Consider the following 18,442-nt stretch of genomic DNA (forward strand, 5'->3'; position numbering starts at 1 on the left):
TGCTTAGCTTCAAAATACACTGCTGCAATTTAAGCCTTTGAGTTCTTGTCTCATCCTCAGAGGATGTGTGAATGATAAGTAAAAATACATAATCCTGTTATTCACATATAAGAATGTCAAAAAGCTTTTTGTTCTAGAGAGGTATCTTCTGTTCACTTTTAGGATACAAAATTCATATTCACCTTCTAAAACTGCAGAAGTACAGTGCCAGCACTTTGGCGTGAATGATTTAGTGATCAGAGTAGCAGCTTTAAAATAATGCTACAAGTTAAGACAAACAGAAAGGATGGATTCTGTTTACAGCCTAAATAATTCATTCATGTTTAAGACCAAATTATTAGGCTTGATTTTCCATTACTTACATCTAGAATAATTAGGGAAGGAGCATTTTCAAAGAGAAAAGATCGTATATTCAATATCACTCAGAGAAACACTTTGCTCATGTAGTATATTCCCCCACTTTCTTCTAATAATAATTCCCTTTCCGTTGTTAGAATATATAAACAGGATTTAACTAAATCAGTTGGTATTTGACTTGCAGAATTAAAAACTAAAAATTTAATAGGTTGGTCTGTTCTCTTTGCCTAAGGGAAAAAAAAATTTACATTTTCAGTTTACATGTCAGGCCAGCACAATCTCCCCTACTGACCTCCCGCACAGCTGTATGATACAGCGGAATAAACCACGGCCATGGCTTGCAAGTTATCCACACTGAACTCCTAGCACCGACAGCACTCCTCCCACTGAATTACCCCCACACCTTTTATTATTTTAAATAACCACTCAACACACAAGAAGCTTCTGTACTGGCTTTCTATTACCAGAGGCTCAGAAAATCCCCAGTGCTGAAGTTCACACTGTCCTCACACAACGATCTAGATAAAGTGCATTATATGCATTATACTCGTTTCACAGTCTCTCTCATCTGTGCGGTGTCTCTGAACAGGAGTGAACAAAATTCTGCACACAGACTAATTGCTGACACCAATTCACAGTACTTTTGCTAATGATATGACACGGTAAGTAGTCTTCTGTTTATCTCATCTGCGTACAGACCACATGAACCAAAAACCTAAGTTTATTTCCTCAGTTAAGAAAACACGACACAGATATCTCTATTTTCTGATGTTCTTCCTGTCAGCATCTGGAAATGCTTCACGATATACAACTAAGTAAAAATAAAGCAGAATGAATCTATGTTAATACTTCATTTAAAATTTTCATGACTTCAAGAAGGGTCTGAAATGGTTGAAACTAAATGAAATACATTCATTCCCATTAATTAGAAGAAGACTGTATCAACAAACTCATCTGCTGCTTAAATAAAATCAGACTAAATACAGCCAAGATTTTGGATAGAGAGGCATTTCCAATGAAGATCAGGCTAGGCTAGATCTGCTTGGCTTCATTAATGAAGTTTTCATTAAATTTTGTGTGGCTTTCAGTTATTTTATGGTATTGAATTTTTAGTGAATAAATTGTCACATTGTACATTTGTAAATGATAACTAAAATACTCAGTATTTGCAATATTATTATTTCACAATGATTATGCTCTGAAGAATTTGATCTGGTTAAAACTCAGGAAAATATTCTGCCTAGAGTAACAGATGGCTTTTCAAATTTTTGTTGCTGTTCCAGAATCTTTAAGTCACCCAAAATGCATCTACTTAAACATGATACTGTAGTTACTGGAAAACATGATCTACATGTTCACTGTTTAATATTTAACAATCTGGATACCATTCCTGTTTGGAAATAATTCTACTAACGACAGAAATCATTACCCTAGCATTGCTATAGTAAATAGATTTGCCTTTTAACATTTTATCATCAACATTTTAAAAATAAAAAGTAAATATTTTTTCATTTCAAATGAAATTGTACATTGAATCGATGCAAATGAAGTTTGGCACCTCATTCTAAGTAGTGTCCACTCACAGGTTATCATCAATTAGATATCACTTCATTGTAGTGCATGTAAACCCTTTGTTAACATTGTGTCCCACACTAACACACATCAGGAGGTTTTACACAGCAATCAGGTCAGGAGGTTCTACACAGCAATTTCATATCTTCATGAGCGGTAAAATGTTATGATACAGTAAAAATATAAGAAGCAGGTCAATTGACAAAGCATAAATATAGCAAATTAGTCTTGCAAGCTAAATTTTAGCTGTTTTTCCCCACATGATGGAAGTTTCAAACATTTTTTTGCTTATTAAAAGTTCACTCTATTTTTTGGTGAAAACTTTCATATAAGATACATTAAAAAAAAGACAATAGCTATATACAAAACACCACAACGTCTTGAACTGAGAACAGCAAAAGGATAAATCTGAGCAAGCTGCTTCCATGACACCTTTAGTTATACTGCTCATTTAATACACACTTCTCTCCAGCATGAACATATCTGATGGAAAACTACCATCATAATAGCAATAGGGTTATTCAAATGCCCAACACCTATAAAAAAAAATCTGTTCCTAAAAGGACTGGTCGCTTAGGCAGTCAAAACAAGCACCACATCATTCAGTATAATTTGGTACGCTGTTCCAAACAACAGTCTTGTGAGCTGTGAGGCAGAAAGACTAGAAGTAGGCCCGTTAAATAGTTAAGATTCATTATGAAAAGCTGCTTATATCATACATCATTAACATTTCCGTGAGTATCATTATTACTTCTTCAAAGACATTATGCCACTTCTCCTCACAAGGAGTAGTATATTGTTGACATCAAGGTTTGCTGTGAATAAAACATCACTTAACCCCAAATAAAACCGAGCAGATTAAGGTTTAAAATACTGCTTTAATTTTGTTATTTGCTGCACGCCTTAAAAATAAGGAAGCATGTAAATAAAATGAATGCCTATAGTCAGAAGTAATCACTGAAAACTAAAACCCAGTGATGTTTGAGCGTGAAGTATATATTCAAATTTTAATAAAGGCTGAAGTTTCAACAAGCACTGGTCTCTTTTTGTAAGATTTATACCTTGAACACTCCCTTTTCTAAATGCTGAAGTGATACGTACTTCACCAGAAATGCATTTACCTGAGATCGACTAACATCAAAGAGGCATATTTTGAGGTTTTCAGAATTTACCATGAGACAACATATGTAGACCATAGAATAACTGAAAGCGATGATTCAAAAATCCAACCCTCCAACCCTATACAAGTTCCTGGTCACAGAAAAGAGAACACTGAAGAATGCTTTTTTCTTTTTTTTAAAGCAAGAAGAAATGTAGTAAACAACACCAACAACAATCCCCACCTGTTGTTCACGGAAAACAACATCCTTGTCCCAAAGCATATATGACGGGGTACATTTGGAAGAACATAATATTCCAGGTGATGTACAGTTTCAGAATTAAGTATAGTTAGAAGTTTTTTTATAATATATTTTTGTATTTTATTTTATTTTTATTTTTTATTTATTTTTTATTTATTTATTTTTTATTTTTTATTTATATTTATTTTATTTATTTTATTTATATTTTATTTTATAATATACCTGATTCAGTACAAAGCAAAACTTGAAAGTCTGCAGTGGCAACTTTTTCTCACCAATTCATGGAACATGACTTCAGTAACTAGCACGGACTGATCAAGAAACTGAGGGCCATCAGGACCAACAGTCCACAGGAGAGAGAGGGATCTCAAACTCCCATATGGCATATCAGTTGAAAAATAGCAAGAGCAGCTTTTGATTTTCAAAGCAGATGGACTTGAAACAGTGAAAAACAAAGTGTAAATACGTACTTTCAGAAGAAAAAAATGCTGCTAGCTTTATTTTTTTTTAAAGTTCAGATTGGTGACCAGAGCATCTTATTTTCTTGGAAAAGTCTCTTGTTTTCATTGGCAAGTAGTTCTTAAAACATTTACATCAGAACAGAAAACTACACACACAAAAACTTTCAAACCAGACTCAGTGCTAAATTCATTTTGCATCATTTTATACATTCATTTATCCACTTTATGAGAAGAATTTCCTGCATCACTTATTTACATTACCTAAAAACATTAGCAAGTGCGTAAGGCTAACTGCTATTTCTGCATTATATGTCTGTTTTAGCAAAATTAAATAACTGTTTATTGTTTTATTAAAACAGTAGAATATACTAGTAATTCTAATAGGATAAAGTATCACTGAGACCTAAAGCAAACATACCGTTTGCCCAGAACTGTCTCCTAATTCTGCAGGTCTCACTTTATACAGAGAAATAAGCAAACTGATTAATTGCAAGGAATGATAAGGATCGTTTCTTCATCCTGTTACCTTCTCCCTCCTACCAGTATCTCTGTAGCATTTTTGCTTCTCCATTTTATGCTGTAAGAGACCTATACACTAATAAACTTCAAAGTCTTTTTATGCGATACATTCAAATACCACTTCTCAGCATGGCACTGTCTCACTCCATGCTCTCAAGTAAAGTGCTTGCTGGCTGCCAGAGCTGGCATGCTATGTGTGGCTTACAAGGGTACATGGTTAAGAAAGCTTTCAGCGGATAATGGTATCATTCAAGCAAACAAGTTAGGCTACCTCCAACTTAGACAACCCCCTTCTATACAGACAGATAGAGTACTATGAGAGTATACTACCAGTAAGTTAGATTTTGTTCATTTATACCTTAATTCCAGGGTGTTAATCCCTTCTTTAAATAAAATGATGACTGTCAGCATTTAATGTCAGGATCCCTTTCTAGATCCCATTAAAGCTAACTCCAACCAAAAGAGAACAGAATGATTTAGTACAAAAAGTTTTCATTATTTATCCCTTTCAAGAATTGTTTAAAGACTTCATGTCAGCAACTTAAAACATTCATGATGATATTATAAAAAGTAGACAATGTATTATGCATGCTGCCCACTGACTTGGCCTTTCAGAAACTCTCTCACAGGCCACTTACCAATATTGCCACTCACTGACTAGAAGATAAAGGGAAGTCCTTCTAAAATGTATAAATAAATAATAATTGCCTATGGTTCAAACCAGCAGGCTGTTAAAACCAGTATCCTGTGTGACATCAGCTGGTACCACATGTTTCTGAGAAACATATTCCTTTAGTGGGCTACTCTGAACAGTGCATCCATTATTGATAAGTCTTCCTAAACTCTTTCTTAGGCTGGCTTACCCATCGAAGTACTTGGCTTTTGTCGTGCTTAAAACCAAATCTCCCACAAAACTAAGTAACATACATTGCCCATGTGGATAGCTATTCATTTTTTGAAACCCTATTCGTTCCTCAATCAGAATCATTTGTAGCAACAAATCTTACAACACTGCCTGTCTTTTTCGGAACTCGAGGACAAACTGTACATCATGCAGCTTCTAAAGCCTTGCACATGCCAGTCACACTAACACGACCAGCAAGGTTCGCCTACCACACACAGCATCGTTACTTCTGAAGATCAGACCTCCCCCAGGTTTGGTTCTAGGACAAACTCTTACTTCAGGAGGAAAACTCACATGTACAAGCAGTATCAACCAGCTCCACAGGATTATTCATGCGCAAAGTATTCATGAATAAGCACTTACAGAATCAGGATCTTTAGCATTTACAAAAAAAGAAACATTTTTGCTTGCATTTCTTAGCAAGTGATGGAAAAGATAGAATGAATTTTCAATCGTTTTAAGGGCAATTTTATTGCTACTATAATAAACCCACTTAACTAACAGCCAGTTATTTTCCAATGAATAATGCAAGTAATTATTTTGTTAGTCAATTATCAGGATGACTATTACATCTAATGGTCAAAAAAAAAGCCTAAAAAAATACCCAAACTAAAAACCAGCTTAATCAAAACTCTGTCAGCAACAGCTTGTACTGTGCTGTTAAGCTGGCTTTCCTCCAGTAGCTTAAAATTTAAGAGTCAGCTTTATGTAGAAATGCAGTAAGTGAAAACTGGAAAAAAAAAATCCCACACCTACAGCTGTCACCTAAAATTAAACACAATGTTTTTCTCCAAATCCCAAGTGTACTTTCAAAAAGGTGCCATGTGATCATATTTAGCTACTGCACTGCAGTGAGGAACATGTTTAAGCTACAGCAGATAAACTAAACTCGTTCATTCAATAATGTTAAAAAAATAATGAGTAAAAACCAGGTGTAATTATCTGCAGGTTTCTGAACAAGAGATATTTATGCCACTTTGAGAGCATCCTAAAATTAATATACACACATTACAGCTTAGAAATTTTTTTTTGCCCCTGCTATAACTTGCAATGTAGGCAAAAAGAAACTACACATATTTTGGAGAGGAGAAAAAATCCTGAACAGATAGATGGGTGTTAGATATAATAACTCTACATAGAGAGATACATGCTCTTGGAATAATATCACTATTTTGCAGAAGCCAGGTTGTTAAGTGATCTTAACCATCTCCAAGGATATTGATTAAATGTCTCCATCCAGTTTAAAATGTTTATGATCTCACTGAGATACTCACTAAACATGACAATATTCCACACCTGTAGCAATTTTTTTTTAATGGAACCGGGTCAAATGTGAAAGTTCTTGTAACTTAAGTTATAAAGAACCAAAAATACTTTTTCCAAAAAAACTGTAGTTAGAAAGAAGTATATTTATAATGTCACATGGCACCCATTATTAAAAAGGTCCTGCATAAAGCAAACGTACTTATTTCACAGCCAGTATGAAACATTACGATTAGGTAATTGGATAATATTCTTGAAAGATTACTTATTTTGCTTGTAATCAACATAATTTTAGAATCGGATTAATTATTTTGGCAAATATAAAACAAACAGCATGTTTAAAAGTATAAAAATGTACTTACAAAATCAAAGTCTCCATCTTGAGGGACTTTCCAGTTATCAGGGAAAACATTTTTGGATATGTGATAAGGTTCGTGCATGTTCTGATTACAATTTTCAGGGCTTTTATTCTTGGAATCTTGTTTATCAAAGTAGTCCATGAAAGAAGGTCTTTGAACTTGCGGTGAAGTAGCATTTCCTTAGTTGAAAGAAAAAAAGAAAAGAAAAATTTAAAGATATAAGATTTACTGCACTGTAAAATAAACTCCATTTTTTAATTTTTCTACAAGTTTGCAGAAACTAATACAGTCATCCGTACGTGGTGCATGCCTCCATTTGTCCCCTGAGGATCTTTTGCATAAAAGCTCATAGCCGAAGAATGATAATTTTGTAGCAAGATACAATGTGGAGAAATGTTCAACACATTTCAGAGTTGCACACGAATAATATTAGAAGTTACTTCATGCGATATCTATTTGTTGTTATAGAAACTGAATAACACAAGGTGCTAAGCATCCCTTTGGGTGCTGAATGCCCTTAACTTTAAGGCCTGGTCCTCATACACATGGAGGAAAGCAACAAAGTTCCAGTAGTTTCACACAAGGTATGACTTAAAAAGTTATTTAGAACTTGAGAAAAAAAAAAAAAACAAAACACGCAAACCATGTCTAAATGCTACTCCATCAAATTCACTGCCAGTTTAGGATTCTCAGCATATTATGGGATCACACTCTACAGATGGTTGTAAAGCGCCCATCTCTATGGAGTGGAAATCCTGGGGGATTTTTGTCATCATGTATGCAGCTGCAAGAGCTTTACGAATCAGATCAAGATCACTGCAAACTCCCATTCTAATATCCTTTTCATGAAACTAAATTTTAAGAAAATATCTACAACACTGAATGACTGAAATTTGCTTTTATTTCAAAACAAGTTAATTACTAAACTGAACAATAACTAAAATATAAGAAATGTCACCTCAGAGCCTATATTCTGCATAGCATTATGATTCACGAAACACACATTTGCTTACAGTGTAACACATCCCACAGAGAAATGAAATACATTTCTCCAAGTAAAATATGAAACAGGATGGGAAATATAAATAACCAAGCTGAAAAAAAAATTGCAGGTAGGACTGCAATTATATATATTTACAAAAAATTTCAATTATAAATATAATAAAAGAATTAGGATTTCTTTTATAGAAACCACTAGTTTTAAACAGTGAAAAATACTGGAAATATCTTTTTGAGCCTGTTTCATGATCACTAGACCTTGCTATCTCCACATCTGGCCTTAAGTTTGTTTTTATTATTTTATTAGTTTTTTGGGGTTTTTTTGTTCCTCTTTCACCTCTTATTTCATCATCTATTCCTATGATAACCCACTCTCTGTCCTGAAATTTTTTAATTCATTCTATTTTTTCTGCCTGATTAATAGCGTTTTTTAATTAAACCTTATTTCTGCACAACCCTCTTTTGTAGCATGTTGATTTATTTATTCTCTTCCTTCTGCCTTTTCTATATCATTCTGTAGGAGTATATTTTCTCCTGGGTTTTTGAATGTGTTTTTCTGCCTGGAGTATTAATCTAAGCTTTACTGTACAGGAGTCCATTTGCTTCTCTCCTACTCCATGATGATTCCCCCATTCATTCTGCCATGTTTTCATACACATCTTCTCGCCTCATTTTTTTTTTAAACAGTTTTTCCTTCTGTTGTAGTCATATTCTTTTCTAATCCCAGGTCTTAATTATCTCATTGCTCTATCATTTATTTAATTACAACTGTCAACCATACAGAAATATTCAGGGAATTAAGCTTCAGGTTAAAATTAGCAGACCACAGAGCAGATATCCTAGGCATTTGTAGATCACCTGAGTCTGGAGCAGTAGAAGGGATGAAAAGAAAGCAGCAGGGATGCCACAAAACACAGAAATAAGCACTTAAGAGTAAAAATAGAAGAATTTATACTTCAACAAAGCATAAATTCAGAAAACACCCAAGAGAAGGTAGTAGCACGCAGAGGAAGAGGAGGGTAAAATCAGAACACAATGCATTGTTTTAATTTTATTTTATTTTTTGTTATTTCTTGCTGATGACTTCCCAAAACCCATGAAACTATTCGTACAAGAAAGATAGGACACCACGTTGATGACCTTTCACATCCAATTTTTTTCTTCTGCTCAGACTGCTGCACTTGAGTCTCATCCTTAAGACATACTTTTAAACAAGATTAACAATGTCTCTGTAGGAAATGCTGAAGTACCACTATGTTGCCCATTACAGGACACTCTCCCTCCTCTCATGTAACAGAAAATACTAAATATTTCCAAGCATTACATTTTAGAGCTAGTTATAACTATCTTCCCTACCTATGCAACAGAAGAATGCCTACATATGTTAAAAAAAAAAAAAAACACAACTCCTCCAAATTCCTTGTTATCAAATGCATACTAAGGAAAGTGGGTCAGCAGGATTAGAAAATTAAATTTCCCTGAAATGAACAAAACATATTTAATTTACACTTTCAGGACTTGTTTTACTTGATTTGACAAAAATGAATTTAGGACTTACTTCTGATTCTAATTTAGTACACAGTTAGTTAACCTACTTAACAGAATAAAAGCTGCTTTCATGCACTGCAAACACAAAAACTACCATGCAAAACCAGAAATATTATTCCTGAAAAATGACGTGTTTCAAAGTTTGTTTTGTTCCAGTGCAAGGAAAAAAAAATCAGAAATTTATTTCAAGATTAACATTTTATTTCATTGTTACAAGTAATTCAAAGCAAAAAGAGACTCCTTTTGATGTCCAGCTAATGCAACATGAACAAGTTTAGTTAGTATTTCATGGAAAAAAGGACAGGTTGACAGCTACTAGTTTAAAGACCCTCCAAAGACTCTCTTGTGTGTTGACTTTACAGAAGACTTAGACTCCTTATGCCAGAGTAAAGCAACATAGGTTGTACTGTGAAACTGTTTGCAAGTCATGGAATGCAGTGACTACCATGGATGCTGGAAAAATGTGTTCTACCTCTGCAATACCATCGACAGGAACACAATCAGTGTGGCTGTTCCCACAGAGTTGCATAGTAAGATTTCCTCCAAAACATATGCTGGATAAAATGAACATGGCAATGACTTATGTAACAGAACATCAGCTCTGTTACCCTATTTTAAATAACATACTGTAATTAAAAGAGCTATAATGGGGAAAATTAATTCTAAATAGGCATTTCAAAATAAGAAAGAATACACGTTCCATTCTAATGCATATCTTGATCAAATTCAATTTACATCATCTATAAATAATAATCACCAAGGCCCCTTCCAATCCAAACCATTCCATGGTTCTATGATAAAGAAGAAACACCTTCGTAATGATGCATTTCCAACAGCAAAATATTAATGTTAAATTGATTTTAAATCCTTTTAGAAGACCTTCAATAAACTTCTATTATTCTATTATTCCTTTTTATGAGGAAAACTTGTGCAAAGAAGAGATTTGTACAGAAGGTACAGGTAGAGCCTGAACTATTAAAAAACATAAAGTATTAAAGTACACACATACATTAAGTATAAAATGTAATTACAAGGTTTTAGGGTAACGATAAAAAAAATCGGGTTGGAAGGGATGACGAGAGATCACTATACCTCTGCACAACTGGACACTGCACATCTTCTCTGGGCTACCCTCATAAGGAAATAATCTATATCAAGTTTCTTTTGTTTCAATTTATGTTTTTCTGAATCGTCCTGCCACATACCAGCAAACAGCCCAACTTCACAACCTTCTCACAGATACTGAAAGGCTGCTTTTAGGTCCTCTGTAGCCACCGTTCTCCAGGCTGGACACCTGTCACTGCCTCAGCTTGTCCTCGCAAACTAACCCCAACTATTTAGGTAATCCTACCCGGAACTCCTTCAATTCATGTTTTTCCAGTTTCAGGGAGTCAAAACTGGACACTATTCTAGATGTGGTCTCACAAGTACTGAGCAAAAGACAACCACTTCGCTTGATATGCCTGCCGGTCATGCTCTTATACAGCCCACGTGCTCCTGGCCACCTTTACTCCTCCAGCGCACTGCTGGCTCACGCCCACCAAGATCCCCAGGACCATTTCAGCAGAGTTCCCCAGGCCGTAGCATTACTGGGGTTCTTCCTTCTCAGTTGCAGGACTTCACCCTTGTCCTTGGTGAACTTCCTAAGGTTCATTCTTCCAGTCTGTCTAGGTCTGTCTGGATAGCAACCATGCCCTCAAACATATCAACCATATCCCGATTCTGGGGATGTTCTGGACCATGCTTGAGCTTGAGGAATGACATCTTAAAAGAGCTGCCAGCACTCTCAACTTCCTTTGCCCTTCAGAGCCACCTCTGAAGCTGCCTCAGTAAGTGCCCTTCAAGGGCCAAAATCTGTTCCCTGAAATCCAGGGTCTGTACCTAACTGTCCCTCTTACTCAGGATCTTCAACTCCTCCATGTCATGGTCAATACAGTCGAGCTGCCACTGACTGTCAACCCCAACCAGTTGTGCCTCGCTTGTGAATAGCAGACCCAGCTCTGCATTACCTCTCTTCAGCTCCTCCAGTTCCAGCATCAAGAAACTATCTCTGATGCCCTCCAGAAGCCTCCTGGATTTCTTACTGCAGTGCCTCTTCCAGTCGATGTCAGGGAGGTTTAAGTCCCTGGGACTGACCAATAAACCCCTAGATTGGGAGAAGGCTCAGGGATGATGGGCAAGGGCAACGTGCTCATGAAGAATAATGTAGGATATAATGTAGAATAATGTAGGGTATAATCACATCACAAAGCTAAGGTAGAGTGCAACTACAGCTGTTGCAAAGAAAACTAACATTATCTCAACACAAAGGAGAGTTTCTTTGTTTACGTTTTCCTAAGGGAAGCCTCTTAGGCTTCCCCAGGCAAAGCCTTCTCTCACACCATTACTACCAGGGCACTGGACCTCTTCTGCAGCTGCAAATCTACAGAGCAAAGCTTTCCTCCTTTTGCCAAAAGCCACAAGTTTCCCCAGCCTTCCCCATCCTGGGGATCCCCATCTGCCGCTCAGCTGACTTACATTTTCAGCTGCTGCCCCTTCTGTGAAGTCTGGAGATGAGGCTCTCCTAGCTGCAGCAATTCTGTGAAGTTCCTGCCAGTATCTTTATTTCCTCTGAATAAATTCCTTTGTCACTATGAGTGTGAGAAGCCGTATCACAAGCGGCTTTAATCTTCCTTGGACTATCCCCTTCCCTACAAAGGCTACAGCAGCTTACACAATAACACATACTTAGGCTTTGTGTTTCATACCTAGCCTACAACACAGTGGCAGGTAATTCTCCTGGGAAATGGGAGCTGGGAGTGGGGAATACAATAGGGCTGAAGAGATCCTGGATTTTAGACTTCAGTCACTGGGCAAGCTCTCCAACCAGTACACTACCGCATCAGAAGTGCATACAACTACCGTCTTCATAACTACATAGATGATGGGATCGAGTGCACCCACAACAAGTCTGCAGATGACACCCAGCTAAGTGGTGCAGTCAGCAGGAAAGAAGGAAGGGATGCCATCCAGAGGGACCTGGACTAGCTTGAGGAGTGGGCCCGTGTCAACCTCATGAGGTTCAACAAGGCCATGTACAAGGTGCTGCACCTAGGTCAGGGCAATCCCAGACATGAGGACAGGCTTAGGGAAGAACTCATTGAGAGCAGCCCTGTGGAGAAGGACTTGGGGGTTCTGGTGGACAAAAAGCTCAACATGAGCCAGCAGTGTGCACTTGCAACCCAGAAGGCCAACTGTGTCCTGGGCTGCATCAACAGAGGAGTGGCCAGCAGGTGGAGGGAGGTGATTGTCCTCCTCTGCTCTATGCTTGTGAGGCCCCACCTGGAGTGCTGCATCCAGGTCTGGGGTCCCCAGTACAAGAAGGATGTGGGGCTGTTAGAGTGGGTCCAGAGGAAGGCCAGAAAGTTGATCAGAGGGCTGGAGCACCTCTCCTGTGAAGAAAGTCTGACAGAGCTGGGGCTGTTCAGCCTGGAGAAGAAAAGGCTACAGGGGTGACCTTATTGCTGTTTTTCAATACTTACAGGAGGCTTATAAAAAAGATGGGGAGAAACTTTTTGCTCAGTCAGTGACAGGACAAGGATGAATGGCTTTAAACTAGAAGAGGGTAGGTATTAGATATTAGGAAGAAATTATTCTCTCAGAGGGTGGTGAGGCACTGGCGCAGGCTGCCCAGAGAAGCTGTGGATGCCCCATCCCTGGAGGTGCTCGAGGCCAGGCTGGATGGGGCTTTGGGCAACCTGGACTGGTGGGAGGTGTCCCTGTCCATGGCAGGGGGGTGGAACTGGGTGGGCTTTAAGGTCCCTTCCAACCTGAGCCGTTGTGTGGTTCAGACATATTCTTAACAGCTTGTGACTGCATTTCATGAGCAGGCCAGTTCTGCCAGTACGTATCAGGCACGTTTTACGAATGCCCATTAGGCAACCACCTCAGAGACTTCAGGGTCAGTCTGCAGAGTTTCTGAATCACAAGGAAGTATCAGCAGAAACTTGACCGCCATTTACTTAGGCCAGAGCAGGCGGAAACCTAACAGAGGACTAAGAAATGTATCTAGGAAATGTTTGACTACAGATATCTGCCTAATAAAGTAGCTACTGATTATTGATTTTGTAGTTGTCGTATCAGTATGACTTACACACCCACGTCTTTATTCAAACCCAGGCCTCATTCAGTATTCAGGGCAGATACGCAAGAGGGCAAAAATGAAAGTACAAAACTGGTATTTATTATACTATTGAAAACTCTATTATACAAGATTTTTGTTTCATAATATACCTATTTATCAGCAATAATTGCAACTGGCATTTAAGTGGAAAATTCAGCTGTTTTTCAACCAGAGAAAACTTTCAATTTTTTTGAGTCTGTGAACTCAAGTTTAAAGGCTTTTATAGAAAAAGTTTCCTGCACAAAGTATTTCTTTGCTTCCTGAGAATGAGACTGGTAAAACTAATTTAACAATTTTGTTATATTTTTCCAAAAATATAATACAAAAATTCAATGACACTACTGTTATAAACTCATTACTCTGTTCCAGCTGAGGCGCACTTTATTTCTGCAAAACAAAGAAATCCATGTTAAGCCAGTATTTTGCAACAGCTCTTGAACCAGAACTGCCAACATTATTTTTCTTTCAAAAAAAATCCCATTTGTAAAACATACTCCTACTAGTGACATAAATGTACAACTTGATCACCAATCACAGGAGAGGTCTCAAGTCTTGGAAGAGGCTTGGAAACAGCTACCGTACATAGTTTCTGTACATATGAGGAAAAACATTAGTACACCTGCATATGGCATCAAGCAAACTGTCTTAACATGAGCACAGTAAACATGCTTAAACAAAACTACATCAATGAAATATCAATGCCCAGGCTAAAGCACTGTTGAAACCAGGCCATAATTAAATTTCCTTGCTGAGTTCCTATAAATTCATAATTACACTATTCAAGCTAAGACATCTTAATTGCCAAAAAGGGAAGACAATTTTTAAGAATTGTTTTAAATTACGAGAGATGTAAAATCCAAAGAACTCTGTGTTTGAGTCTCTTTTACTAAAGCAATGTAGTCTCAAGAGATAGCAAGCTAAGTGCTGAAGAGATCATTAGAGAAGTACTGTCTGAATTAGGTTGCTGGGTAATTTTAAAAGCCATTTATGTGAACATTTAGGAACCCAACATGGAATAACTAACAGTGCTACAGGAAAAAAGTCACACCTTACTAACTTCTATTAGCACAGCTATTCTATTCTATTATTATAGTAATGCACATGGGTATATACTGACATCGGATGACTGGATTTTCTCAAAGTGATAAAATTCCACATTACAGAAGATAGTATACATTACAAAACCCCCCACCATAAATGGAGCATTCATTCATTCTTATAAATTACCTATGAGGAAAAAAAAGCATAAACAGAAAACCTCCCCAATTCAGAAATGTCTTCCAATGAAATCTTGATTGAAAAGAACAATCTCTTAGACCTGTTTACGGTATGTATGAATTCATTGACAGTATGTAATGAAGAGGATCATAAGGAACTTGTCCATAAACAGGAAAATGGCAAATGGCTTTCAAATTCTGAGGTATCGCTTTCATTGCAGTTCTTTTTTTCTCCAGATATAAAGCACTGGTAAGAGTATTCCAATTATATTTATCAACAAGAGGAGAAAATATTGCAGAATGTGCAAAAACTAATAGACACCAGGATCAGTAATACTTCTTTGATTAGAAAAGACATCTAAGTAGGTCTTATTTAAAGGGTTATATCCAGAATAGGAAAATGAAGTGCCCTGAGAATATTGGTATCAAGTTAAGGGTCTGAAAAATAAATCTCATCCTTAAAGGAAAAAATATAATAAAATCAAAAACTACACTCCAAAACGTTTATTTCATTCAAGCAAAGCTAGCTATTTATTCTGTCCTTCTTTCACCTCTTCTTAACTTTTATCATCAACTCTTTTGTCCCATCCCATAAACATATGTACAGCAAGACAACATGCGGAGTCTTACTGAAGTCTACAGGGGGGTTGTACATGTGCCTGGGCCACACCAAGACTGTTACAGAACCTAGGTCACAGGTTATAAAAAAAAAATAATCTTTTTCTTTTGAATTGAAAATCCAGCTGTGGGACCTTCCTAAGAAGTATGCATTTCAGAGCTACCCAAGCACCCTTACAGAGGAGACTGACTTAACTCTGTCCTCCCACCTATGTGTACTCTGCATTTTCTGCCCTCCTGCTACATACTGCATAATCAGTATGTAGCAGGAGAGAAGAGCGTGTACAGGCATACTAAGCAAGAAAGCACAAATGTGGTTTATTGCTGGGCTGTGTATGGTTTGTTGGGGTGGGATGACAGCCCTCTTTGTTCCAAATCCCAGTTTTATTTGGGCACAATTCACTGTTTGTGAAAAAAATATATATACATGGTTTTAATTATTTTCTGTCATGGCTCCCAGAGGCCTCTAAGTATGGGCACTTATAAATAAAAACTTATTATTGTTTCTTATTTTGTCCTTGAGCAGGGAAACAAAAGGCAGAGGGAAACAAATGTGAAACTAAACAAGAGCATTACAAAAATGTTTGTCATAAATATTTTGTGTCTCTAGGAAGGAAATAAAAGCCCTCTTCCCTAGTTAACTAAGCTTATTTCTCCATACTGCTTGCAAGTGTTATTCAGAAGTATCAGAGAGCACTTCTAAGCTACCTGGTCTGATTTATTACTATCAAGTCACGCAAACACATAGGAAGCACCCATCTTGCCCATAAAGGTTGAAAAAAGCAACCGATCTCTAAAATCTTGTCTTTTTCAAGCAGAAAGTAGGACAAATCTGCATCTGCCTCTCAAGAAGAGCAATGATTTGTACATCCATTCCTGGTGACGTTTATTTAGGACACCTGCTAGTGCTCCTGCTTCAGCCCATGACACACGAATCACAGAACCGGAGAAGGACCAGCTAAAGTAAACATGATTTATATTTTCAGCTGACAGATGTGGAGGCCCTATTCTTGAATCAGTTCTAACTTTTAAGCAGTCAGCATCTAATGTAAAACACAGTAAAGTTCACTGTGCAAATGCAGGAACCCAAACCTGTCCCCTGCCAGCCAGATGAAACCATCACTTGCTATCAGGCTGCTTCCAGGGTGCTGGCTTTCCTTTGCTGGGGTTACAGGTGTCAAGACAGTTAGCTCTGGGGGAGGAAGCCTGCTGTCCCAGGGACTGCATTCTTCTGTTCGGTAAGAGGGAAGAACAGGTTTACGAACTGCACTGACAAAATGTCAAGGTATAGAAAGGTAATTACTTTCTTATTACAGATTGCTACTAGAATAAATTCAGACTGAAAATGACTGTACTTTTTTAAAAAAACAGCGTCTCCAACAACATAAGAAAGAATCACAATAAGAGATTTCAGTGTAAATGTAAGGAAACGTTTTTGATCAGTTTGGCATATTGACAGGTATTTCCCCCCAGTACATAGAAAAGTTACGTGGATAGTTATTAAGCCCTGGTGATTTGAACAACTGCATAGAAACTGCACAACCCCCCTACTTCATAATACTTCCACCACAAGAATTATTTTATTATCCTTTACACTAAATTTGTTTGCAATAACTTTTCAGTTTTTTTTGCATCACTAATCTTTTCCTTAACTTGTTGAAATGTATTAGTTTAAGATCACTTATTCTAACCTTCCATTATCCTCTCAGTTTAATAGACAAATACTGTTTCAGCATGAAAACGAATTAAAGCATGTACAGAGTGGTTTCATGATGTGAATCATCCTACTTAAACTAATCACTAATCAAGAGGTATGTTTATTGCTAAGAAAACTAAAAGAAAGAAAAACACAAATCAACAAATCCCCCTTTCCTGCCCATTTGCTATACACTGAACCAAAAAGAAAACATACCTGATTTGCACTTCGAACCCATCTTTCCAATCAAATTGCAGCAAGTGTATATATGCAAACAGAAATGCAACCTTATACTTGGATTCAGCAAACATATGTAAATAATATCCTGGAATAATACATTACATTATGACTTACAGGATCAGGCACATAGAGTTAGACTCACCTATTGATTCTGCCCATTCAAAGAAATAATTCTGTTTAATTCAGTGGGACTAATTCTGCAGCAGTCCTCAGCCAAACAATGAACACATCAAAAAGTAAACATGTAAATTTACTGTTTAACAACTACACATTATGCATATCTCAGTGTAATTTATAATTTTATACCTTGAAACTTTTTTCCTCGTTGTTATGTAATCAGTTATGCTGCTGAAGTCAATTTAGATTTTTTTTTATTTAGGTTTTGTTATTTTTTGATCATTCCTTTAAATCAAGCATTACTGAATTAGATTTCAACAAATGTTCAAATAATAATACTCTCTTCCAAGAGAAAAATCTGCTAGTTAATCATGAAATACAAAACAACTTTGCAGCAAGACCTGCAGTGATTGCTGCACCCATAGAGAGTCATGACGAGTTCCCATGAACACTGACATTGAAGCAGCAGCTTCCCACACAATCACACCATTTCACTTTAGCTCCAAGGAACTGGTGCAAATGTATGTGGGACAAGAGGCAAAAAGCAAGAGACAAGTAACAGAAAGGAGAATTCACAAAAGACTAATTTCAGAGTCCTCCAGAGAGACTTGCAAAGTACCAAAACCAGGCTTATGCTTTGAATCTCCTACTATAGCAGTGCCAAATACCCCTCTTTCCAACTTTTAACCACAGAATTTGACACATAAAGGACACTGATGACACAACGTTCTCATGCAGAAAACATAGTGTAGCATTAATAGAAAAGGGAAGTAAAACAGCAACATACTTTTCATGGTCCCATCTTCCTCTTCATCATCATCGCTATTTATTACCATGGTCCCCAAGTCCGACTCTAACATGGTACTGTTGTGTTCAATCATCGTCTGAGCACCTTCACTCATCGTGCTTGTAGCCCTCATGGTACCAGCACTCTCTGAACTGGTCTTCACCATGGTGTGCGAGTCCAGCTCATCTTCATCCTATCAAGAAAAGTTTGTCAGAATTCAGTAGCGCATTTCAAAAAAACAAAGTTAAGAAGAAATCTGGAT

At 37.1% G+C, this 18,442-nt stretch overlaps 1 protein-coding gene across 1 annotated transcript in view; it reads right to left on the reverse strand.

Moving 5' to 3' along the window:
• Positions 1 to 18,442, reverse strand: part of STK3 (serine/threonine kinase 3) — a 141,317-nt gene that overhangs the window by 44,365 nt on the left and 78,510 nt on the right. Inside the window, exons 9-10 of the mRNA XM_080583193.1 lie at positions 18,181 to 18,373; positions 6,800 to 6,975 (exon numbers count right to left, since the gene is read on the reverse strand). Of these exons, the coding sequence (XP_080439319.1) occupies positions 6,800 to 6,975; positions 18,181 to 18,373 (369 nt within the window). The remainder of the gene's footprint in view (positions 1 to 6,799; positions 6,976 to 18,180; positions 18,374 to 18,442) is intronic.

This window comes from Anser brachyrhynchus, assembly GCF_964034855.1.
Source record: "Anser brachyrhynchus genome assembly, chromosome: 2".
NCBI lineage: Eukaryota > Metazoa > Chordata > Aves > Anseriformes > Anatidae > Anser > Anser brachyrhynchus.